This window comes from Squalius cephalus (assembly GCF_949319135.1).
Source record: "Squalius cephalus genome assembly, chromosome: 9".
NCBI classification, from domain to species: Eukaryota; Metazoa; Chordata; class Actinopteri; order Cypriniformes; family Leuciscidae; genus Squalius; species Squalius cephalus.
Window position 1 is genome coordinate 16,845,784 of NC_137130.1, and position 27,501 is coordinate 16,873,284.

Consider the following 27,501-nt stretch of genomic DNA (forward strand, 5'->3'; position numbering starts at 1 on the left):
ATATTTAAAATGATTTAAAATGGAGTATTCCCAAACTTGCGTTGTTGAATGTTTTGCATTGCGACTCGCATTGTGAAAATAAGGTTTTGACTATTGCAATGTGACGCCACTGATGGAGATTCTCTGTGCTGAACATAAAAGACCCAACTAATCGAAAAGGAAATAAATTCTTGACTGTTTACTTATAAATTTAATTGATTTGTTGTTGCAGCACTTTATCTTGGCTCATGGGTAATTAAGGTAGTACAGCCATTTGAGAAAAACAAAAGCTAGTTCTGATTGAGACTAAAAGCAATACGCAGAAAAGGTCTTACCAAGCCATTTATGGATCTATGCTACATTTTAAACATGAAGTCTGGTCTAAATATAAGGCTCAGTAAATGCTTATTGTGTGTCAATATTGAATGTTCACGTTTAATGTTAACTCTGACGGCAGATATTATGTTGTGACAGGAACTCAGTTCTGGTGTCTTCTGGATATCGTGCCCATTAAGAATGAGAAGGGAGAGGTGGTGCTCTTTCTAGTATCACACAAGGACATAACAGACAACAAGAAAGTCCAAGATGAAGAACAGAGCCCAGAAAGAGGTGAGTGTTGCTACCTTCATGATGGGGTTTTCCAGATTCCAGTTAAAAGCAATTTTTTTTTTACTATTAATTAAGTATATAATAATATATACTATTATTGCGTGTGTGTGTGTGTGTGTGTGAATATATAATTTAATTTAATTATATATTTAATTGTCCCTATTTTTATTTTTTATTTTTTTTTATTTTTTTGCTGTCATCTCGCTCACAACCCTCACATGAGAAAATTATATTTACAATTCTTTATTAGTATGTAATATTGGTGGATCCCTACTTTTTATGCTCTAGGTCTTTAGTAAACCATCTACAGTATGTACTGATGGTTTAAAGAACCCAGAAACCAATGCACTGATTCTTTTTTCTTTTTCTTTTTGCTTGTTAATCCAGTCTCGCAAGTACTTTCAGTAATGAGGGTTACCTTTTAAAATGTACTAAAAACACAGTTGTACTGTTTTGATAAAAAAAAGAGAAAAGCAAGAGTCATAATGAGTTAAAAAAATTGCTGTATAGTATACAGTAAAGGTAGGTACAGAAGCAAAGTGCTATAACAAAGGGAGTATGGTTTCAAAAGGGCAAATTGTCTTTTTATACAGACAGCAACACTTTTAGCCTTCTAAGGGATGCTCTACAAAGCGTATTACAGGATAAATTTGCCTATTCTCCCTTAATTCCACTAATATTCATATGCACATATACCTCGAACACCTGGTCCTGTCAGTGTCATACTTAGAAAGCTCATCCTATCCTCTATTTCTCATTCCCTCTCACTTCTTGGCTACTGAATCATGCGTTGTGGATGCTTCGATACAGGCCAGCAGCATCTCATGTGGTGCTCGCTGTTACAGTAATCCTGACACTTCTCCTCCCCAGAGAGAAAGAGAGAGAGAGAGCAGTAGACTGATAAAGAGAGAGAGATGAAAACACACACAAACGACACAGGGAGGGCCGGTAGGAAAGCTTGGCACAGAGGTGTGAAGCTCCCTTTAGTGGCCTGAGCTTGAGCCAAAGCACGGTTACTGTTCATTTGGTTGATGGATGAACATTGTACTGGCACTAGGAATAATAAATCTGGTCACAATGATGTCAACTCATTAAAAGTGAATTATTGGAATCACTTAAGAAAAGCGTAATTAGACTTATATAATAAAGGGGGAAAGCCAACAAATAAAATAAAATAAAAAAAAAAAAAAAAAAAAAAAAAGGACAGAATGAGGATTTTGGAAAGAACTAAAAAAAATACATTGGAGGATTTGTAAGACATCTAGTTACAAGAAACCGACAGATGGTTCTCTCCAAATTAAAGTCATCAATTAAAACTAAAGCCATCAATTAAAATCAACACTTCAGTCAAGGGTTGACTGCTGGGAACATGTTAGTTTGCATATGAGAAGAGAGTAAATCTCCTCTAATGTATTTCTGTCAGATAATACAGAACAGATAATACACACTGTTCAAAAGTTTGGGGTCAGTACAATTTTTTACTGAAATTAATATTGTTCTATTCAGCAAGGAAATAAATTAATAAAAAATGAGAGTTAAGACATTTATCATATATAAATGTATATATTCAAATAAATTATGTTCTTTTTATTTGCAATTGTTTAAAATATAGTTTGTTGTTGTTGTTGTTGTTTTGGAGCTTGAGATGTTTTTGGTGTGAAAAAAAGCAACCAAAACAAAATTTCTCTTTTGTGTTCTATGAACCAAAGCAAATGATACAGGTAGGGAATGGCATGATATTAGAGTAAAATTATGACAGAATTTAGATTTTTGGGTGAACTACTGCTTTAAAAACAAATTATGGCTACTAAGTCACTATGTCACAGAATCAGGCCACCTTTCAACATATCTCTGAACACCCCTGGTGCATGATAGAATGAGAGTCTGGTAGCCTTTAGAGAGGGAAGAAGAACAAGCACAAACAACCAAATTAGCATATTTTTCCTTTTTAAAAAGCTTCAAAAGGCTACAATTGTCCATTATAAATGTGGCTGTTTATTTCCCATGGTGTTATCTAGCTGTGTTCACAAGTGTTGTGTTTTACATTGGATGCATTACTTTTTTGTCATATTTACAAACCCTTGATAAACTAATGAATGCAAATGTAATTTGTATTGAGCAGGCAGCATGCTAATGGATAAATGTAATCGTTCTATTCGTTCAGAAGATTATGGGTGAGAAATTAAGGTACACTTTTCTAATAACTTCAGTTAAGTAATGGTTCAAATCGGTGCTATTGTTTCACTGATGCGCAGTAAAGCAACATGTGCTATTTTTTTGTTTTTCTACCTTGATGTTATTTTGTGTTGAGCAAAACAGTTCTGAAATGAAATCAATAAAAATGATATATGGCTGTTCTCTGCTTAGACGTGGAGACGGGGTTGGAGGTGCACAAGGTCACACGGCCACCGGGCTTCAATGCCAACCGGCGGCGCAGTAGAGCTGTGCTTTACCAGCTGTCTGGACACCTGCAGAAACAAGACAAGAGCAAACTCAAGATCAACAATGTAAGTCCTTAAACTCTCAGTAATATAATGTCTTATGCTATAAACCTGGATTTACCCCTAGCCTGCACCTTCAGCAGTGCAATATTTACACCATTTGCATTGACTATTTCAAGTATTACAGCAGTATAAAATACAACAATGAATTTGTAAAGATCAATAAATAGATAAACAATATTGTGTTCACTTATGAGAAAAAGTCACCAGTGTGGCTTTCCAGATCATTTACTTCTTCTTCTCAAAGGTATTGGATTATTTAATTAATTGTGACTGAGCAGCACACATCATACTGTTAATGGAAATATTGATTAAAGTTAAAAATGTAACCAAAAATTGATTAAACATCTCTGTCTGAACATTGCTATCATTTAGAACATGTTTGGCGAGAAGCCGCCCATCCCAGAGTACAAAGTGGCAGCCATTCAGAAGAGCCGTTTCATTCTTCTCCATTATGGCACCTTCAAAGCTGGCTGGGATTGGCTGATCCTGTTAGCGACCTTTTATGTAGCAGTTACTGTTCCCTACAATGTTTGTTTCACTGTTGTCGGCGGACGGGATGAGGCATCGACCCCTAGAAGTCCACCGAGTGTGAGCGACATCCTTGTGGAAATCCTTTTCATGTTAGGTAAGGCTCAACCTTCAGTGCTATAGTTTTTGTAGTGTCATTAGTTTAGCGCCAAAAAAAAAAAAAAGTTCTGTCTCAGTAATGTTATCTGGGTGATATTAAAAGTCGTTTGATCCCATAGCCTGCTAATATGTTCAGGTTTGTGTGCTGTGCAGACAGTCTTTTATATCACAGAGGTAATATACAGCCAGACATCTTTCAATTACTCGGAGCTAGTAAAAAGTTAAAGATGTTACTAAGCAAACGTCATTAAAACACATCTAGCAATTATAAAGCCTTAAAAACACGAGAAACTGAAAAGATTTTGAAGGACAGTTCAGCAAATACAAATGCTAAAGATATGTTTTATATACAGTTGAAACCAGATATTTACATACACTTAAGAAAAAACACAAAAACTTTTATTTCTTTACTGTCATACATTAAATCAGAGTAAACTTTTTCTGTTTTAGATCAATAAATATTAACATATTTTTTGCATTTGTTAAATGTCAGAATCGAGCGAGGGAGAATTTTTATGTATTTTTTATCACTTTCATCAAAGTCAGAAGTATACATACACTAAGTTTATTGTGTCTTTAAACAAAAAGAAAACTCCAGATAATTCCATTCTGAGCTTAAGAAGCTTCTGATAGGTTAATTGATTCCATTTGAGTTAATTGGTGGCACACCTGTGGATGCATATAAAGGCACACCTCAAACACAGAGCCTCTTTCTTTGACATCATGGGAAAATCAAGAGAAATCAACCAAGACATCAGGAAAAGAATTGTGGACCTCCACAAGTGTGGCTCATCCTTAGGTGCAATTTCCAGATGCCTGAAGGTCCCACGTTCATCTGTTCAGACAATAATACGCAAGGATAAAAAACATGGGAATGTACAACCATCATACCGCTCAGGAAGGTGACGGATTCTGAGTCCTAGAGAGGAACGTTTTTTGGTGCGAAATGTGCGAATCAATCCCAGGACAACAGCATAAGACCTTGTGAAGATGCTAGCTGAAACTGGTAAGACAGTGACATTATCCACAGTAAAACGAGTCCTGTACCACCATGAGCTAAAAGGTTACTCTGGGAGAAGAAAGCCATTACTTCAAAACCACCATAAAAAAGCCAGACTACAGTTTGCAACTGCACATGGGGACAAAAATCTTAATTACTGGAGACATGTCCTGTGGTCTGACGAAACAAAAATTGAACTGTTCGGCCATAATGATAAACGGTATATTTGGAGGAAAAAGGGCGAAGATTTGAAGCCTCAGAACACCATCCCAACTGTGAAGTATGGGGGTGGTAGTATAATGTTGTGGAGCTGCTTTGCTGCAGAAGGGACTGGTGCACTTCACAAAATAGATGCCATCATGAGAAAAGAAAATTGTGGATATATTGAAGCAACATCTGAAGACATCAGCCAGGAAGTTAAAGCTTGGGCGCAAATGGGTCTTCCAAATGGACAATGACCCCAAGCATACCTCCAAATTAGTTACAAAGTGGCTTAAGGACAACAAAGTCAAGGTATTGGAGTGGCCATCACAAAGCCCTGATCTCAATCCCATAGAAAATGTGTGGGCGGCACTGAAAAGGCGAGTGCAAGCAAGAAGGCCTACAAACCTGACCCAGTTACACCAGTTCTGTCAAGAGGAGTGGGCCAAAATTCCAGCAAACTATTGTAGAAAGCTTGTGGAAGGATACCCAAAACGTTTGGCCCAAGTGAAACAGTTTCGGGGCAATTCTACCAAATACTAAGGAAGTGTATGTATACTTCTGACTTTGATGAAAGTTATCAAAAAAATACATAAAAATTCTCCCTCGCTCGATTCTGACATTTAACAAATGCAAAAAATATGTTCATATTTATTGATCTAAAACAGAAAAAGTTTACTCTGATTTAATGTATGACAGTAAAGAAATACATTTTTTTGTGTTTTTTTCTGAAGTGTATGTAAATATCTGGTTTCAACTGTATCAAAAGTAACTCCCATTTTTTCAAATTCATTTATGAGTAAAGTAAGATTCCTATCTGTAGCTATTGCCATACCATGTTAAGGATAAACTCGTATACAAATCCATTAGACAAAACATCATATCTCCAGCCATCACCTTTATATAAGAAATTCACAGTGTGTAGATAAGCTTTTTAGCACTGCTTAAGGGCAGTTAGTGTTTAATGACAGGATCTGTTTCTGCCCATTAAACACAATTTCATTATTTAGAAAAAACTTTTTGTATCATCAAAACATTTGCAAAGAAGTGCCTAAAGTCATTTACTAAACTGAGCTTCAATTAAGTGCTACTGTATTTGCTGCAATTGCAAATTCCATTAAATGGTATTATAGTCACTACCCAGACCAAACTTGTATAACCTGTCACTGAACGAGGTAATGATTAAAATACAGTTTTCTATGCTTTAATAATAAATTAATATCTGTGTCTTCTATTTTTTATTTTTTTTTCCTGTGACAGATATTTTGCTAAACTTTCGCACCACATTTGTGAGCACATCAGGCCAGGTGGTGTATGATGGACGATCTATCTGTGTACATTATGTCACAACCTGGCTCTTCGTGGACCTGATTGCTGCGCTACCTTTTGACCTGTTGTATGCCTTCAATGTCAGCGTGGTAAGTGTTAATTTAGCTCATTTTTATGTCATTTTGAGGCAACTGTTTATTCACAGTTTTAAGTATCTATGTATTTGTGTTTAAATAGTTATTTAAAAATATCCAAAAACCTAGCACAGTGTTATATATTTTGTTCACTTGTGTACTTGCGTTATCCCAAATGATTCCAAAAATGTTTAAATACAGATAAATTTGCAAATTTAGCGTCCCTCCTCATTGCGTCGACCTGTCAGTTGTGTCATGTCTACGTCAGATTGATTTGCACTGGCGGTAAAGGCGACAACTCCCATCATTCCACGCTCCTTCACAGCGTCATCAAACTACGCCTTTGTTATTGTTTTGAATATGCGACTTCTATCAGTGAAAACTACATACTGTGCCTTTAATGGGCCTCACACAGAGCTTTGTGGGACACACACACCATATTTTATATGATGCTGGGCATTCCATCTTAAATAATTATTAATACTATAATTTCCTTTTGAGCTATGCATTCCATCTCTGTGTGTTTAGTACTTTGGAGTTCATCTGCTGAAGACTGTTCGATTGTTACGGCTTCTACGCTTGCTGCAAAAGCTGGAGCGCTACTCCCAATACAGTGCAGTTGTACTCACATTACTTATGTCGATGTTTGGCTTGCTGGCACATTGGATGGCCTGTGTCTGGTACGTAATCGGGCGCAGCGAGATTGAGAATAACAGCCCTGGTTCCTGGGACATTGGTGAGTATCATATCTACAAACTGTCAACATAGCTGTGTCATTCTTTCAAATTTATTTAAACAGATTCTTTAGATCAGTTTTCCCTTGATCTGGCTGAGCTAAAATAAAAATGATGATTTTAAAAATATTGAATATCTTTATTAGATGTTTTATGAAACCAGATAATGTAAGTGAAATTAAAGTCAACAACAACAAAAGAAAAAAAAAACGTGATGGCAGTTAAGATATTAGCATAAGTACTGATTCAGATCAGATGCTTGCCTTATTTTGTTAGCCTAAAAATTGGACAGAAACCATCTTATTGATTTTCACATGTGAAAGAGTTCTTTTCACAGTGTCTAATACACAAGGATCGTTATTGAAGATGTCTGTCCACTACCATGCTTATTACATTGAAAATGTATGGCAGCCTCTTCATGTGCCCTACTAAAAGATTACAAAAGATTACATTTCAGATTACAAATGTTTTGGATTTGTGCTTTTTGAAAGAGGTGCAAATTACTTTTCAAAACTCTTTACTTTTTACACTGAAAAATAAGCCAGACGTAATGCGTTTTGTTAGAAAGACAGAACATTCTCTGGCTCTTGAACGGCACACCTCTAAAGACCTGATGAGACAGTCTCCGATATAAGACATTATCTTCACGTCATTTCAAGTCTAACTCTGAACAAACTTACCTTTTTCACATTTGTTCATGAACAAGTGAATTACTGTATCAATTTGACTGGAAATGAACCTCTCTCTCAGTCTCCCATGTGCTGATCTCCACATGAAAGAGAAAAAAAGACCAAGGGTAAAATAAATTACTGTAGTGCACAAAAGAGTGTATGATGAAATTGATATGATCTAGACCGCATTTAGTTATGGTCCTCTATTTTGATTATCCTTTTTACTGACTGTTTCTGCAGGTTACATAGTTACAGTATCACTGAGTCATTGAATCAATCATTCAACTTATTCGGTCAAAAACATTAATAAATTCAGGAACGTCACTGCAATGAGACTGCTTTGACCTCAACAAAATACATAAAGTAAATCTAAAATGTTTAAAATGTAAGTTACTCAATATTAACATATTGCTTTTACTCACTCGTTTAATAAACAATATAACACTCACGATATCATGATCATGCTGTTGATCCAGTTACTTACCTGTACAACAGCACTCATGCCTGTGTGATATTGCTCAGTCACTGAATCGAATCATGTTTAGTGTATTGAATTGACAGATTTGACAGAAACCAATGATTTGTGAATTGATTCAAAGATTCACAACCATATATAAATATAAATTGATATAATATATAAATGAATTAAAATAATTAATTAAATTCCTGATACTTGGTGAGATCCATAAGTGGCTTTGGTTACCATTTGGTGTTGTTGTCATACACAAAAGCCTACTTAAAATATGGGTGTGTCAAACCTATTTGCACATATTATTTGAGAATTTATTCATAGAAAATCCCCTACAATATGCCCACAGTCTAATACCATCTGTCATGTCTAATGAAAGCAATTCTGATTAGCCTCAGCATCAGTAGTAACCTCAGGCACATCTGAGCCCTAACTGACCACTATACCACACTGGCTACTGGCCAGCAGTTTAAATTTCATGCACATGTTCTCCCGAAAAGCAAGGATTCTACTTCAGTATCCAGTCTCTGCTGCTGTTGCCAACAATATCACACACCATTCCCTTTTGCCCAGTTTTACATTGGCCAGCCATTAAATATTAAGCACATGAGGCTGTCTTGACACATTTAGTTTTGCTAGTGGAAATGGAACTTTTTAGCATTCTGCACATCAGATGGAATATTTAACACTGAAACACATGACATGTGTAATGAGACTCAAATGTTTTACAGTTCGGCTTTCAAATGGTGAATGTAGAATATTGTACATTTTCTAGATTTACAAAAAGCTGTTTTATATCTGGTGAGTACCAGTTTCAGATTGGCTCTTTACATCTATTAATATTTGTGGAAACTTGAGATAGTGTTATTGATAGTAATGAAATATTGAAGTAGTTTTGAGTAGTGCTGTCTATCTTTGTTGGAAATGGGGAAATGAAAGAATGTACAGTAAATGGATTGGAGTTCTGCTGTATGATGAAAGGTTTCTCTGAGGGTTCCTCCAGGAGCTGATTGAACTCTTGTTGCTTTGCGCCTCTGTCTCTGTCTTTTTTTAAAGGCTAGCAGCCCGGCAGATCTTGAGAGACTAGAGAGGATATTCAAGTTGGCTCCAAAAATCCCAGTGTCAAATCAGCAAACTTCTTGATTCTTTCTTAAGTGGTTTGGAGGAGAATATAGATTGCCCAGCTATTAGAAATAAATTATCCTTTTTAGTCTTGTTATTACAGGAATTTTAATATCCTCTTCTTGCCCATCAATCTCCCTCATCTTCCTCAACCAACACTGATTCGGTAGCCCTCTATTTCTGCTTGAGGATCCTGTAAGCTTGAAAGTAAGCTTTCATGTGTACTTGTCCTTTTTTTTCCTCCTGCATTGATTTACAACCCAATGTAAGCTTTGTGGTCTGAGACACCATTTTTACATACATTAACGATTTTCTAATCATAGTTTCATCCTAAATAAACAGCAGGATATGTAGAGTATATATCTTTGCAGGCTGTTCCATCAGAGGCATTAATGGTATAAATTAATCTTCTACGATGCTGTTTGCATGTATACATTTGCACTATTCTTTCTAAAGGCTGCAAGTGCACGGGTTGATGGCTGTTTTTCACAAAAAAATATGCACTCTGTCATCAAGTGCAATTGAATTTTCAAAATCTCAAATAATACAAATAACGTGACAGGAAAGCAGGCATACATCTCTGTGGTATCTGGAGGAACCTCTCACTTACACACCAGCTTCACCCAGTCAACCCAGACACACACACACACGCTTGTTGTGTTTTCATGTTTTCTGGGGACTTTCAATAGACATAATTATTTTTTATACTGTACAAACTGTATATTCTATCCATTAACCCTACCATCACAATTTTACATTTTCAAAAAACATCATTCTGTATTATTTATAAGCTATTTTCCTCACGGGGACCAAAAATGTCCCAACAACGATTTTGGATATTGCCATCTTTGTGGGGAATTTTTTTTTCTCCATAACCAGGACCACACACACATGCAAATTTTAAGTTTTGATGCCTTTAAATATAAAATAATATCTATTTTACCTCTACATTGTTGATTGGTAAGTTAATATGAATGCAGCTACTTAAAATATACATGATTTAATCATGGTTGTGAGCCTGGGCAAATTTTAACATTACTTATGAAATAAAAATTGAAAGATGTAATCTTGAAAATGTGTGAGGAACATTATTTAACTAAAATGAAATAGCTGAAGATTGTCAGATGTAGGTCCTTCTTTAAATGCACATTATTCCTGCCAGCTAAAATCATTAGTACCATATAAAGATGAAAGCTATTATATGTAATATTATTAAGTATTAAATCAGTTATTTTACTTTGAGGTGAGCTCTCATTTGAGATACAGTGGGATACTGCTGGGAATACAATTAGTGTAATGGTGCAATTATAACACTTTGGTGCAATTATAACACTTACCAAATCTTTCTCAATGTAAATATTTAATGGTACTATTACATACTATTAGTAGTAGTCGAGGTTTTAAATACTTTAAATACTTTTTTTTCTTTTCTTAATCTGGTCAATAAGTGATATTGGTTCTGAAAGCATAAGTGAAAGTGAGAGAAATGGGGAAAATTAGAAAGCAGATATCTTGGCCATGGACATCATGAAAGACAATTCTGCATATTAGCACATGAAAATGTATTACAGACAACAAAGGGAAGACTTTGGATGGTATATGTCAGGAAAGGCATGACCAAGGTTTACTTTTACATTTACATTTATGCATTTGGCAGACGCTTTTATCCAAAGCGACTTACATTGCAGGGTACACATTTTATATTCTTATCAGTTCTTGATTTCCCTGGGAATTGAACCCATGAACTTGGCATTGCAAGCGCCAGCGCTCTACTGTTTGAGCTACAGGAAAGCTTAGGAAGGTTTCTGGTGTATTTGTACATGAGAAAGGTCTTGTAAACTGGAGCTGGTCGCTGTGTAAATGAAAAAAAAGTGTGAGTGTTTGTGTATTTGTGAAGGTTTTGTGTGATTGACAACTGCTAGCTAGAGGTTCTCTGGCACTTTTTTTCCTCTCAACCTTCATTCCCTTTCTTACCTTTCACACTTCTCTCCATCTCCCTTGGGAGTTTTTATGGTTCTTTCCAAAATATCACTTCTAATGCCACATACTACCTCCAAACTAGAAGCTTACAGACAAACAAGGAGAGAGAGAGAGAGAGAAACTAGAAGCTTACAGACAAACAGAGAGAGAGCGAGAGAGAGAGAGAGAAACAAATGTAGAGTCTCAGCCTACTGCTAACTAACTGATGTTCAAAATGCTTCAGGTTCAGCACCATGGACAGGGACATCTGCTGTATATGTGCTCAGTTCTGAGAGTGGCCATGTACCCACTGTAAAACTTAAAGGAGTGCCAAACCAATTGCATTTTGGGTAGTTAGTGCCAAACACAAATAAAAAAAAAAACGTCACCAAAACTACAATATTATGAGGATTATAGATAATTTCACTGGCCAAAACAATTGAGTCTGCAAAATAGTAAATGTAAAAGTGTCTTGTCTTACATTTTCTCTTCCTCTTTATAATAGGCTGGTTGCATGAGCTGGGTAAACGTCTGGGCACCCCCTACTTCCTGTCCCCTCTTGCATCCCTCATTCCTGATTCACTGCGCCCCACCATCTTGGATGGATTGGTGGTCAATTCAAGCCAGGGAAGCGGCACTGATTTAGTGGGACATGAGTCTGTGTGGAACTCGAGCCAATGGAACACAACAGGAGCGGGGCCGGTGAGCACTTCAAATGCCGGACAGACTGCAGCTGTATTGGGAGGTGGGCCCTCGATTCGGAGTTCATATGTGACGTCCCTGTACTTCGCTTTAAGCAGTCTGACCAGCGTGGGTTTTGGCAATGTCTCAGCCAATACTGACTCAGAGAAGATCTTCTCTATCTGCACCATGCTGATTGGAGGTAATTGCAAGAGAACACAGATACATGTTCTTAAATGATTGTGAGGTTTGGATTTATAATGTTTCACTACAGAGATGTGCCAATAACCCTTTCCAAATATTAATAATTGAATCTTTTGATACCTGAAATTAAGTGTTCTTTTTTCTTGATCATCTTAAAATATATACAGTATATACTGTGCACTACTGTTTAAAAGTTTGGGTTGGTAAGATATTTTTTAAATGAATTTCAATATTATAAAAATTTAAAAATGTTATTTATTCCTGTGATGCAAAATTCTGAAACTAATTTTCAGCAGTCATTGCTCCATTCTTCAGTGTCACCTTATCTTTCATAAATCATTGTAATATAGTGATTTGGTGCTCATTTAAAAATTTCTTGCTGCTTAATATTTTTATTATAATATTATATTTTTATTTAAAAAAAAAATGTTTTATTACTTTTTCAAAAAAAAAAAAAAATCTACCGGAGGTAAATCAACTTTTATTTTGTGTGTGCAAAAATAAAAAAAGAAGAATTAGGGATAATCAATGAATTGTGATGAATTTACTGGTATTTTGTGAATATTAAGTAATTATGTGATCAATAAAAAAGTGAATATTCTGATTATGAGTACTTTAAAATGTAATTTTAGATTACATATAATCAGTTACTATCCAGCACTGACCATCGTTTAACTACTACAGAAACTTTAAACATATTTCTAGAAACATGACTGTTAAGTGCATATTTGTGTAATAGTCCTGCAATTACCTATTTTTGCCAATGGCCAACATTCAGGATGTCTCACGGCATGTTGCATTGATTGTTTCATTGCAAAACAAGGGATTTGATTCAATCTGTATTTGTTTGTATGGTTCAAAACTTAATGTTGGCATATTTGTGTGGACTCTTAGTAAAAGGCAGCTTACATTGGCTACTCTTAGCTGTTTTATGCTAACTTGACCGCTAGAATTTGAATGCCACAGAAATGGAGCTACTTGTTATCTGCTGGGACAGCTGTAATGATTTTTGTGGCTGCATGTGCCCCATGTGGATTCGAGGGAGATGTTGTGACAGTGGACTGAATTTTAAGGCATGTCCCCTGGGCCATGAAGAGAGAGACAGGCTTCATTGCACTTAAGAGGGGCAAATAGTTGGATGAAAAAGGCTGGTTGAATCCATGCAATCTCACATACATGCACACTGAATCAATCTGTCACCAAATCCTAACACTAAGGGCCATTACTGTCACAGCCAGCTGACAGCTGGGCTCCTAACCACATACAGAGATCATACACACAGAGGGTATTTGGGGAACACTGATATGCCTTAGACTAAAATTACCATAATTATGTCAAACGACTGTGCATTATATTAACCAGACAACAATATGATGTCCACCACTCAACCCAGAGGAAATATTTCTCAGAGTATGCATTTTCATAGCTTAAGCTTGCTAAGATTAGCTTGGTTTAGCTTTCTTACCTTAGACTTAACATCAACATGGAATCAAAAGACAATTCTTGTTTTTAGGGGCCAAGCACTGAAGGTGCGGAGGAACCTATTGAAATCGTTGGCGTTCTTATTATTCTTCTTCTGCTTCGGAAGTCTATGGCAGCCCATAGAACCGCTTGCGGGAAAGTTATGAAATTTTGCACACTGATAGAGGACAGTCTGATCTTGAATACTATGCAAACTAATTTTACGTAGTGCTTGCAAAAACAGACGTATCTGTATCTCTGCAACGCTTTATCGTATTCAGACCAAACTTGGTACATGTCATCACAAGCATGACTTGAGGCTACTTGCTGCGTTTCAACGCAGCGCCACCTACTGGTCCGGAGATACAAAAATTGGCTATTTTGGCTTATAACATCTGAACGGTTTGTCCAAAAATCATAAAAGTGGTCTCGTTAGATTCAGGGCGTCATGCCGAGTCAACTGACCATATCGACCATTTTAGGCGTTGACCATTTTGAATTTTGTACCAAAATGCTGCATTTTATGAACACATGATTGTATCGTTATGAAACTCGGTATGGGTCATCAGTACGATGCCCTGAAGGAGCCTGTGAAGTTTCAAACCAGTGCCACCTAATGGTAAAATAAATTTTTCAAATGCTTATAACTCTGGGTGTGGTTGACTTATTTTCACGGGGCTCATCTCCTTAGGTTCCTGAATCCTTGCCGAGTCCAGCGATATCAAACATGCTAGGTTTCGCCTTACGGTTTGTGTAGCGTTGTGATTTAGCGCTTAAAAAACATTTGCCAATATCTTCGAAACCGTTTGACCAATCGAGACGAAACCACCGTAGGAAGTTTGGAAACATAGGTCGTTGGCTAAATACTAATGCCCAAATGACAAAATATTAATAGTAAATGGCAAGAAAATGCAAACAAAGTCAGGTGTGTGTCATTTTTTTATGGGTTTATACATATAAATGTCTATAACTCCAAAATTAAATGAGATATTATCACCAAATTTGACACACACACATGTATGGGCTCACTATGAGGACACATAAAAAATGGTGGGATTGTGCCTCTTGTTGGCGCTATAATAGAACAACACATGAAATTGCCATTGACTTCAATACAGTATTGTGATATAAAATGCTATACTTAACGAATGCATTGGTGTAACATTAAAAAACTCTGTATGTGCCATCGGCACCATTCCTTGAAGGTACTCAAAAGATTTTGAGACAGCACCACCTTTTGGTCAAAAGTTTTAATTAAATTTTCAAAAATGCTAATAAATTTTAAATAAATTAGCCTATTGCAATAAAACTGGTCTCAATAGATCTCTTGGGTCAGGCTGAGAACATAGATACCAAGTTTACCGTATTTGGCCGAACTTCCTGTCCGCCATCCTGATTTTCATTCAAAACCTTCTTATTCAAACTCCTAGACCGTTTGTCCGATTTTCACCAAAATCGAATCATATCATCTCCTGACTGTGCCGACTAAAAGTTATGAATTTTGTATTGATACACAAAAGCGTTTTCATATACTGCAGCAGCAAAGTTGAAGTATGATGCCAAAATGACTATTCAGAGTTTTTTCTCTGCAATGTCTTGACATATTGACACCAAACTTTGTATGTGTCATTGTCACCTCACTCTGACCAGACCACATCAATTTCGGAACTATGCCACCTATTGGTCAAAAGGGACAAACCATTCTATCATATTATTAGGGACTGTATATATGATTTTTTCACCCATTTTGACTAAAATCATCTTAAATCATCTTCTTCTTCCGTATGGAAGTCTATGGCAGCCCATAGAACTGCTTGCAGGAAAGTTATGAAATTTGGCACACTGATAGAGGACAGTCTGACAGTCACCATAGCAAATTTGATTCTCTAACTCAATCACTCTAGCGCCACCAACTGTCAAGTTTCACTCATGTTTATGCTAATAACTCTTGAACCATAAAGGCTAGAAACAAAATAAAATTTTCCACTGATTCCTTGGCTCAAGACGATTCGATTGCATCATATGACGTCATTTTCCGTCATGTAAAACAACAAAGAAAAAATCTTCATATAATCTCTCTGCTGTATTGGAGGAACAATTCAGCAAGAGAACTCATTTGTCCTTGCTACAGGAATCAGGTGATTGAACCAGTATTTAATAGCTCATATTAATTGTAGCCCTATTTGCCTCTATTTGAAGATTTTCATAGATTTCAGCACAAACCTCATCCAAGCACTCAAAAGGCACATAACCCAGGTGTAGCCACTTACTCTGAGCACAGTTCTCAAACAGAAGAGCAGCGTGCAATTTCCGCAGCAATTTATGTAGACTTCAATTTGTGCTCCATGAGTACTCTCCAGTCCTTCTTGATTGTTTACACTCATGTTGGCAAAGTTCACGATGTTAAATAAATAGATGATACAGAGTTTGGTGGTGGAGTGAAAGTAGTTACGCTGAACAGAATATATGCAGAGGAAAAAGTAAACACTGAAAAGATTAACAAAGCGGATTGAGCTGCAAACCAGCATGCTGTCCACTGACAATGAGATAAACAATAGAGGAGAAAACAGGCTGGAGCAAGATGCTAAAACTTTCTCACTATATGACTAAATGAAAATAAATGCCTTTCCGATATGTGATGGGAAAAGGGAGTAGAGCAAGTTTTGCAAAAGGCGGATTCAAACCGTGGGTCGATTTGCATCAAAACTTACTACCACGTGCCTTTTTGGTACTGTTGATGAGTCAGCGTCTTCCGTAACTTTGTCTGGCCCAACCAGACGTCAGTGGGTGGAGTTAGTGTAAATAGCCTCTGCCAACAAGTTGGGCAGAGTGCAGGTGCTTTCGAGTTAATCACAAACTCTGGATCAAACCCAGAACACAACATTTATATTGAGCGTTGTGAGCCTGCTGAACCTGAGCTAAATCAGGATGGATTTGCAGGGTTTTGTCAACTCTAAACCTACACTGAAACACAGAGGCTACGTCTACATTAATGCGGGTACATTTGAAAACGGCGTTTAGTCACACGTGGTGATCACAAAGATTGGAGATTGCATTTGTGGCATAAACATGAATGCATTCTGATGCACAACAGGTGAATGACTGTCCATTGCAACGGAATAATGGTTTGCAATTTTGTTAGCTAGGTGTAATAAACACCATGTGTAAATGGCAATCTGCCTCTGGGGCAATTTATATGACAGTGTTTTCAACTATAAACGGAAAACTTTTTCTGCATTTTGGCCATTAATTTACATGACAGGGCTGATTTGGAGACCTGAAAACACAAACTTTTGAAAACGATAACGATATCATCTCTGTGTAAACTACAAAAATGCTAATTTGTGAAAATGGTGACGTCATGTGCATGCTTATTATGTGTTTAGTATATAGGCGCATAGTGTTTCTTAACAAAGTGGCAACATGGCGGATGCAGTACATCCGGATTACATTCATACTACACACATTCATTCTATATAGAACATACTTTTTTAACGGTCTCAAAGTAAGTTCAAATTCAAATGATGTACCTACTCAGACAGTACACAATGTTGGACACACCGAATGTCATGGTTAAAATTCATTAAATAATCTCCTGAAATGTTTGTTTGTTGTGTGTCTCCCACCAGCCCTCATGCATGCCGCGGTCTTTGGTAACGTGACGGCCATTATCCAGCGGATGTACTCACGGCGCTCGCTCTATCACACTCGAACCAAAGACCTCAAAGACTTCATCCGCGTGCATCGGTTGCCCAAGGCTCTCGCGCAGCGCATGCTGGAGTGCTTTCAGACGACGTGGTCTGTCAACAACGGCATCGATGTCAGCGAGGTAGGACTTTAAAAGAACTTTCAATAATCTGTCCGCGCACATGAATACATTGTCAAAACAAGTTCAGAATTTATAAATAATTTTACTATGAGTGTGGACAGTGTGTGCAGTCATGTGGGTGTTATATTTGAAGGAAGTCTTTTTTTGAAGATGTAGCTGTATGAAAGCTGCTGTTCTTATCTACTCATTGAACACTTGGGTTTTCTTGGTTTCTGGTTGCCAGAATATCTTTTTTGTTTTTTTCAGATAACAGTTAGTGAAAGAGTCATTTAACATTTAGAAATGTTTGATGATCTTCAACCTCAGAAAGACAAACTATTGTACAAGTTGTGGGTTTGCCGTTGTTCTGTTGCCAAAGTTTTGACAATTTTTATTTAAAATTTTTGTGTGCAATTGTCTAGCAATAAACATTAGATAAACATCAAAATTAAATGTATATAAAATTAATACATATTAAATTGGATTTGTAAGGATTGATGACCAATATACTATATTTGTGGAAGGTGCCTCTTCTGAAGTGCACTTATTTCAAGGCAATAAACACAGTTAATTCAATATTCCATGACTTCCAGCTGAAAATGTTAACATTTACAGAGAATGCATTTTGCATTCATCATTTCTCTATGTGAATGTTACGCTTCTTAATAGGAAATGCTGGATCTCCCATCGACCTGTAGCATTTAAAAATATAGGAAAACTATTAAACACTTGGAATTAAATATCATGGTCATAGTATTATATTTTATGCACTTTCTAGCTTCTCTGTAACAGTTGGTTCCAATCCGCATTGCATATTATTGGGCTTCTTGATATTAATGATGTGATTTGATGCATCTGTCTAAGATTAGAGCGTATTATCCCTTTCTATTCCTTTTTCACTTCACCATGCTCTCTTACTATCTCACATTCTGTTTCACAATCCCTCATCTCTTTTATCATTTGCTTTATTTTCTCTTTCCACCCGCCTCTCGTTCACTTTCTCATCCATATCTGTTGTGCTCATTAACAAGATATTCCATCTTACTTTCACAATGTATTTAATGAGTCCAATTAAAAACACTTGTTACATAACTCATAACCCACTCTCTCTGCTTTGATATCCAATGTAATATCCCATTAAAGTCCAAGAAGAAGACTGATCTACAGTTTCTTTGCTGCAGTTGTTTTTTTGATAATCAAAGGAAAAAAAAAAAAAAGTTTTTAAGAATGACAAGTGTACTCTTAAAGTATTTAAAATATCTTTGTCATTTCCCAGCTTCTGAAGGACTTCCCAGATGAACTGCGGGCTGACATTGCCATGCACCTGAATAAAGAGCTGCTTCAGCTGCCTCTGTTTGAATCGGCCAGTCGAGGGTGTCTGCGCTCTCTGTCGCTCATCATCAAAACCTCTTTCTGTGCTCCTGGGGAGTTCCTTATTCGCCAAGGTGACGCTCTGCAAGCTATATACTTTGTCTGCTCGGGCTCCATGGAAGTGCTTAAGGACAACACTGTGCTGGCTATACTGGGTGAGATTACACACAAACATTATATATACACACACACAATGCAGCATTGGCCTCAATGAGGAAACAAGAGCAAAAGTTTTTTGTGTAAATTTTACAAAAAAAACATTGTGACCACTGTGACTATTTACATAATGATGTAATGAAAGATTTGCGCAGAAATGTGCTCTGGTTGTGTTCAAGAAATGCTTGTTTTTAATAGATGACGCCCCAAATGTTCTTTTGAACTGTTTAACAAGAATTGTATATTGCATTTAAAACAAGTTTAAAACAAGTCAGCCTGCTCAAATAAACAGATTGCAATTCCATTTGGTGCCACTAGTGGCGCTAAAAATACACACATTTTATAAGTACTTATTTAATAAAAGTGGTAACCAGGTAAAACCTTTGAAATTAAAACAAAATTACATTCAGACTCAAATGTCATTTGTAACACTACAGATAGTGCTAAGACATTTCTGGGTGTCAGGCAAGCTGGCTTTTATATTATAATTTCACAGCAATTTCAAAACCCATTTAAATTTCTCCTACCTGTCACTATTAATTGTGCTTCCTCTGTGAGATTGAGACAGGCCAATACAATAAAAACTGCCCACACACGCACACATACCGTCCATTAATATCATAGTATTATTTATGACACAACTCAGACATTATAAATGAGCTAAATAATGACTCTTTTAAAGCACCTCATCAAACAAACACACACTCACTTGCTCAGCGGATCTCATCCTCCCACTATCTGTAGTTCTCATTGTTTCGAGGGAGGATTCCCATATAATTTTCAAGTCTATTGAACAGTAACTATCCCCTCCCCCCTTTACACGGGCACAATCGGCGCATTGGCTTCATTTACTCATTAATTGTCTTCCTTTGTTATGCATATTAATGCATAAATTATCTGTGAGATTCAGCTACTGTTGATGATGTGGATATCTACGTATTCTTACATGACATGCCAAAACATACAAGCTCAGTTCCAAAATCTAGAGAGGTGCCTGCTTAGGCAACTACCTTCTAAAGGTGCGGTCACATTTACTGTTTTTGTAAATGTATTCTGTATTCAGTCGGAATAAAATAATTTCAATAGGAATCTGTTTCAAGCAAGGGTGAAAAAGTTCCACATGCAGATTTTGCTTGCAAGTTCAAGTGAATTTGTCATGTTGACCAACAGAAAGATGCTTGGTTTGAAATGGCATTTTGTGTTCATTGCTACACTATTGACAATGGACCTTTTTGCCGTGAAATTATGCTGATATTTCGCTAATGTGACCTCATCTAAAGGCAACATTCTAACTGAAATGAAAGGTCATAAGATATGGACCTAAATTATCAGATTTTATTTCAGGATGTAAATTTTACAACACAATTTTTTTTAATCATCCAAATAGCATTAAAATCAAACATGTAATTAACATAATATTAAAATGAACTGCACATGCCAAGCAATATGCTAAATTATTAACATGTTCATCACACAAAGTGCTCTTAGCACAAAGTGCACCGGAGTTTTGACTCACACTTAGTTCAAAACGTTAACTGGTTAACAAGCTAACAACACAGTACTCTATAGAGCATAAACAACACAAATTTTGTATCTATGATTTAGGTATTAAATTAAACATTTATAATCTGTGTTTCTCGACTGGTCCGGCACCTTGAAAGGATTTTTTCACTGAGCACATGGTAATGCATTCTGAGATTGCCTTCTCAGCCAAAACAAGATATCTTAGAAGGCAGAATAATTTTGTTCACCTTTTGGATTACTATGATCCCTTAAAAATGATTTCTCTGTTGGCAGCTTTCATAACAGCATCTGATACCTACAAATTCCTCTTTTTCCCCATGAGCTATATGTTGCTTTTTAGCAATTGACTGACCTAAGAGCCAATAGCTGGTTGAAATATGAAGCCTGCATCCTGATGTTACCTTGTGGTTTCATGCCATAAGAGACATTAGGAATCCAGCTCAGTACTTGAGTCTGTGACTGCTATTCATGCACAGTGTCTGTAGTTCCCACACTTATATTCGCATTACTAACATTCTCTCCAGTCCTGTACTTTAAAGTTTAGGTGAAGGAAAATGTTGGCACACAAACATAACACTACAACATAACGTGCATATCTGCAGGCAGATCTAGTATAGCCAATCGAATTTGAGTCAATTGATAGTGTGAGTTAACAGATATTTTCTGTTTAAATTTTGGAAATGTGTGAATATCACTGCACTGCACTAGAAAAGGTCAGTGCTTTTTATGGTATTGTAGTGCTTAATGAGCTGGGCAGGCAGCCCAGATGTGAAACCATGAGGATGCATGATTTTGTGACCTATGTGTCACTTAGCCTACTGGTTGCTGCAATAACCACCCTGTAAGTTACTTTTTTTTATAACAAATAACAATAGAATCAGAAATAACGTCAGCATAAATGTCTTCTTTCTTCTGCAAATCTAGTGATATTACACAATGCACCCTGATGACGTCTACTAGCTAAACATTAAAACTTTCAATTAGACTGAAATGCAAAAATATACAGTTCATTTAACACATGCTGAACCCTATAAAACCTGTAATGTATTGGCAGGGATTTGAGAATAATAGTTTTAATATAATTAATGATAATTAATATAACTATCATTTTTTTTAACTAGATTAAATTAGTTTAGATTAGATTTGAAGCCAACATAGATAATGCCTACTGGAGAAAAGTCAAGTCAAGTCACCTTCATTTATATAGCGCTTTTAACAATATGGACTGTTTAAAAGCAGCTTTACAGTGACAATAGGAAATTAAAGTAACAGAGATTGTTTTGGCTTTACAGCAGCTCTAGGATAAAGTTATTGTCCAGCTAAAGTTAGTTTTTATCAATTCACTTCCGTTGCAAATATCATTAGTTATTAACTTAGGGGCCACTTGCACAACACCGTTCTAACAGAAAACCCTAAACGCGCTCCGGCCCGCTCATTTGCATAATTATTTATCGCTTCCGAGTAGCCATGTGAACCAGAAATATTTTGACAACATTTTATCTGTACAGAGGTAAAGGGAAGGAGAAGGGGGCCTTCACAGGGGAGAGACTAGTTGAAACTTCAGGACTGCATTGTCGTCGTGTCCAGGCGCAGGTCCTTCATCAGATCTGGATACGGCCTGGATCCGGCAGACTGCGGTAAACCTCGGGATAAACAGAGAGACTAATATTAGCGTAGACGCCATTCTTCTTATAATGTAACAAGTACATCAGGATTTATGGGGAGTGTTCCCGGTTCCGGCTGACCTAATCTATGCAGCCTAACATTGAATTACAGAAGTTTATGTGTTATGTGTATGCTAGGTCAAAGAGATGTGTTTTAGTCTAGATTTGAACTGACAGAGTGTGTCTGCTTCCTGGACAATGTTAGGAAGACTGTTCTTTATGCAGTGATATTCTTGTGGCAACTAGCCCCGGTCTATATTAAAATTGTATGATTTCATTAAAGGTATAGTGGAGGATCTTTCTGAATTTTAGATAAGACCCGCCCTCTCCACTTTTTTAATAAGTTTGATTGATTCACCAGAATGATTGACAATTAGGAGGACCAATAGTATAGGTGATCCACCCGGAAGTAAAAAATCCTCCACTATACCTTTAACAAAAAAAAATCTGTGCCTCATGTTTTAGAAATGTAACACATTGCTAAAATTGTGAAATAACGTCTGAATTGAAAACAGATAAAAAAAATATGGCTCTGAAAATGGTCACAACAGATACATACATCAGTGATAAAATGCCTTTGCTGATATCCTTAATGGCTTGTAATTATGAGCTGAATTTACATAGGACCTTTCAATGTCATGCAGCACTAATCAATTCGCTTCAATCCCATAGATAAAAACATAATAATAAAAACACATACGTAATAGGAATGATAGAAAAGAAAAGCATGTAAACAGATGCAAATTGAAAAAAAAGAAAAGAAAAGCTTGTGGTTTTATTTTAAATAGCAATCATTGTCAAATAGATTTTGTTTATGGGTAATAATTAATAAAACGGTGCTTACCTTTCTGCTTCATCTGGAAGTATTCATGGGAATTGTACATAGCTTAAAGGCCCTTCAAAAATCCTGATGGGAAGCTTTTAGAAGTATGATAACAGCAGGCGAAACTGCCTTCGACCAATATCAGTAGGAATCTTCATAATAAGCTCCTAACCTAAATGTGAATGATAGCTAAAATACATATTTACATATGCACTTTTTTTTTGCTTTAAAGGAAATGGTTCACCCAAAAATGAATTTTGTCATTATATACTCTCATGTTGTTTCTACAAAGCCCCGCATGACATGCAAAAAAAAAAAAAAAAAGGATATATAATTAAGAATTTGTACACTCATTTTAGTTAAATCGTGGCCACGGATTATGAATTCATTCCTATGACTTAATTAGTTGTCTCGTTTTAGTAATCCGTTGCCATGTTAAACTAATTTGTTCCCAAGTTTTGATTCAACTAAAACAAGGGAACAAATTATTACAACGTGGCCATGATTTAAACGAGGGGGCAAATAATTATATTGTGCGCACTATTTACTTAAAACGAGGAAACTAAAACGTGCTGAAGTATTAGTAAGTTGTGAGAACAAATTGTTAATTTGTGGCCACAATATACATTTTTTTTTTTTCCCCACGTGTCATGTGTGGGGCTCCGTACCTTCAAAACCAAATGTTAAAAATAAAAAAATTATAAATTGTAGGATCAGGTTTTGTCTTGCAGATGATGCAAATGTCAAAAGAATATGTATTTTAGATTTGGAATCTAAAATATGAATTGCTGTACGAGTCTTAATCTTTGGGTTTTTCTTACACATGCACACAAGGAGAACCTCCTTCATTTCTTCATAATCCAAGGATTGTTTTCATAATCATTATCTTATGTGATGCACCAGACCGTAGGGGCCAATGTTATGGGCAATTGCTGTCCTGTTTGAGATGTAACATCAATGCAGCACTGTCTCAGACATCGTCTGTTTGCCTTTGAGGGTATTAAGTGCCTCCTGGTTTTTTTTAACTGGAAGACAACAGCTGTGAGCATTGATGGACGATGAAACTTTTACTGTGTTTTTCTTCTTTAATCTGAGTATGGACCAGTTGGACCATACATATTTGTTGGACTAAGGATAATGATTTGTACTAGATTATGCGATATGTAGAAGATGGCAAGCATTATTTATATATAACATTTTATTTACATGGTGCCTTAAATGCTGCTTCAGACCAAAGGGCAAAAAAAAAAAATTATATATATATATCCCGAGGTTTATTGTTTCAGATGTTACAGTTTTCCCATCATAAATAAACTATTTGTCATACAGTGCCTACAGTTAATCTGGAAATAAAGGCTCTCAAAAGGTCACAATAAACGATGAGCCGAGCTCTCGCTGAGCTAAAGGTTCGTGTGTGTGTGTGTGTGTGTGTGTGTGTGTGTGTGTGTGTGTGGCTCTCTTTATCTCCAAATGCCTGGACTCTATTGCTCTGATCAATCAAATATTGGCATGCTGCTAGGCCACATCCATCTCTCTCTCAAACACTAAATAATTGATGGCTAATGCCTTATTAATGTACTTTGACTATTAATACAGGCTGACACATGAAGGCAAGAGCCATAGATCTCAACACACATGGAAAATAATGTAGGAGGGACTGAATCAGGGAATGAGAAAAGGAAGGTGCAGTAAGAGGGAATAAACGCATCAAGACACTTCCTTCACTCTGCGCACTAGAACTATGTTCCAAAACATCCTACATACAGTAGACAGCATTTACATGATGCCATTGGGTATAACATATATTGTCATATATAAATCTCACACTTTGTTTCATTACAGTGTGAATGGACCATTAGAACATAATATATATAACCCATATTTAGGCCTAAATTTTAAACTTATGTATTTTAATTGCAAATAAAATTTTCATCCATTTGATTTACACAGTTTTAACATTAACTAAAAATCCATATGTGATGCACACGTGTCAGTCATGAAACGAGCAACACTGGTAAGATTTCTGCTCTAAAAAAAATTAAAAATCACGGCATAGTTTATTATCAACGATTTTAAAATTTGCATTTATTCAAATAGTTTGGAATCAGCATAAATCTGTTCATCGTGAAAACAATTAAATGTATTAGTTTAAAAACTAATTATTTACATTGTTAGTTTTGGAACAAGCCATTAGAGATAGAAATAAAAAATTGAATTTATTTATGATAATTATAAACCTGATTACTTTGTATTTAAAACACATTTAGTTTATTAGCACTATTACAAAAATCTTACTTGTTTCATTTATGTATGACTGACAAATATGCATCACATTAAGTTTATTGTAAAACTGTATTCCAAATTCCAATTTTAAATGGAATTAAAATACATAGATCATAAATTTATGCGTAAATATTATTTGAGTGTAAGACTATTGTCTTCAAAGGAAGAGGAAATGCAGAGCTGTGAATGAATGCACACATGAATGCATGTTTACTCACTGTCATCAAGAGACTGTTTGGAGGATGTGCGTTTGATGTTGAAAACACACCACCTGCACACACGCAAAGTAATGGCACTTTCCTGTGGCGTTATCGATCTGACAGCTTGACCCGGGGATTCACGGGGGCTCTGGAGAATACTGGAGAGAGGGAGAATAAGAGACAAACAGACAGGAAAACAGAGAGACAGCAGGAGAGAGAGAGAGAGAGAGAGAGAGAGAGAGAGAGAGAGAGAGAGAGAGAGAGAGAGAGAGAGAGAGAGAGAGAGAGAGAGAGAGAGAGCAAATTGGCAATGACTGATAAAAAAATGAAGCATGAAATGCAAGCAAATGATTAGTCAAGACAGACAGCAATAAACACTTATTCTCAGAACCAGACCAATATATACACACGCAGACGTCCCTGAGCTGCAGTTGGAGTGGGAGTGATTGTCTTAATTAAAGTTGTGATATGAAATGGCTTCCTCCACCTAGACTCATGTCACCTTGCAATGAGATTACACTTGTTATTGCACTGTAGAGCTACAGTCTGTCGGGGCTGTGATGAGAACGAGAGACTGAATCAGAAAGAAAGAGAGTAGAACGTAAATATATAAAGACAAGGAAAGGAGGAAGCAAAAAGTTGGAGAGAGAGATTCCTGTTAAAGGGATACTCCACTTTTTTTGGAAATAGGCTCATTTTACAACTCCCCCAGAGTTAAACAGTTGAGTTTTACCGTTTTCAAATCCATTCAGCCGATCTCCGGGTCTGGGGGTCCCACTTTTAGCATAGCTTAGCATAATGAATTGAACCGGACAAGACCATTAGCATCTCTCTCAAAAAAATGAACAAAGAGTTTCGATATTTTTCCTATTTAAAACTTGACTCTTCTGTAGTTACATCATGTACTAAGACCGACGGAAAATGAAAAGTTGCGATTTTCTAGGCTGATATGGCTAGGAACTATACTCTCATTCCTGCGTAATAATCAAGAAACGTTGCTGCAGTACCATGGGTGAAGCAGGCGTAATGATATGACGCAGCGCATGCCGCTTGATAATAGGCTACTGAGCTGGGGACTATTATCAGGCGCTGCGTCATATCATTACGCCTGCTTCACCCATGGTACTGCAGCAACGTTTCTTGATTATTACGCAGGAATGAGAGTATAGTTCCTAGCCATATCAGCCTAGAAAATCGCAACTTTTCATTTTCCTTCGGTCTTAGTACACGATGTAACTACAGAAGAGTCAAGTTTTAAATAGGAAAAATATCGAAACTCTTTGTTCATTTTTTTGAGAGAGATGCTAATGGTCTTGTCCGGTTCAATTCATTATGCTAAGCTATGCTAAAAGTGGGACCCCCAGACCCGGAGATCGGCTGAATGGATTCGAAAACGGTAAAACTCAACTTTTTAACTCTGGGGGAGATGTAAAATGAGCCTATTTCCAAAAAAAGTGGAGTATCCCTTTAAGGCCCTGTCACATGACTGACATCAATGTTGCTTGATGCATTGAACTCTATGGATTGAAGTGTCAGCTACAGTATATCCCTTAATGCTGCAATGCATGCTAGTCAAGCTCTATAACATGGAGGCCAAAGTTTAAACAATTTCAACTCTGACCCCTTTTCCAGTCGACCTTTTAAAGCGCAGTCAATAATTACCGTCAGTGACAGGTCCTATGATTCATACATGCTTTTGGCTCTCTAATGAGGTCTTCTAGAGACCAAAGTTACCAATAATAATTATAATATAGATCTTGGACACCTAATATAACATGGCTGTATCCATCTTCTTCTGGTTTGGGGAACTTCCACTCAAAAAGTCTAAAACAAATCATTTCAAATCATATGGTTGCTCTACAAATAATCCTTATCAGCCAGTTTGACTGAATTTGCTCCGTTTTATTTTCAGTCGTCAGAAGAATACCGTAACGCTTGGTATTTTGCTGCGTTTTTTTCCTCCTGATTATTTTCTTTATTTCTTTGTATTCTGCTGTAACAGTATGAAAAAAGACAACGGTCTGCACTCCGATTTACTTCAGAAAATA

General features: G+C 36.5%; 1 protein-coding gene across 1 annotated transcript in view; it reads left to right on the forward strand.

Moving 5' to 3' along the window:
* kcnh3 (potassium voltage-gated channel, subfamily H (eag-related), member 3) overlaps positions 1-27,501 on the forward strand; it is a 110,038-nt gene that overhangs the window by 72,835 nt on the left and 9,702 nt on the right. Inside the window, exons 3-10 of the mRNA XM_079880383.1 lie at positions 454-588; positions 2,956-3,095; positions 3,465-3,717; positions 6,181-6,338; positions 6,852-7,059; positions 11,784-12,161; positions 17,254-17,453; positions 18,709-18,958. Of these exons, the coding sequence (XP_079736509.1) occupies positions 454-588; positions 2,956-3,095; positions 3,465-3,717; positions 6,181-6,338; positions 6,852-7,059; positions 11,784-12,161; positions 17,254-17,453; positions 18,709-18,958 (1,722 nt within the window). The remainder of the gene's footprint in view (positions 1-453; positions 589-2,955; positions 3,096-3,464; positions 3,718-6,180; positions 6,339-6,851; positions 7,060-11,783; positions 12,162-17,253; positions 17,454-18,708; positions 18,959-27,501) is intronic.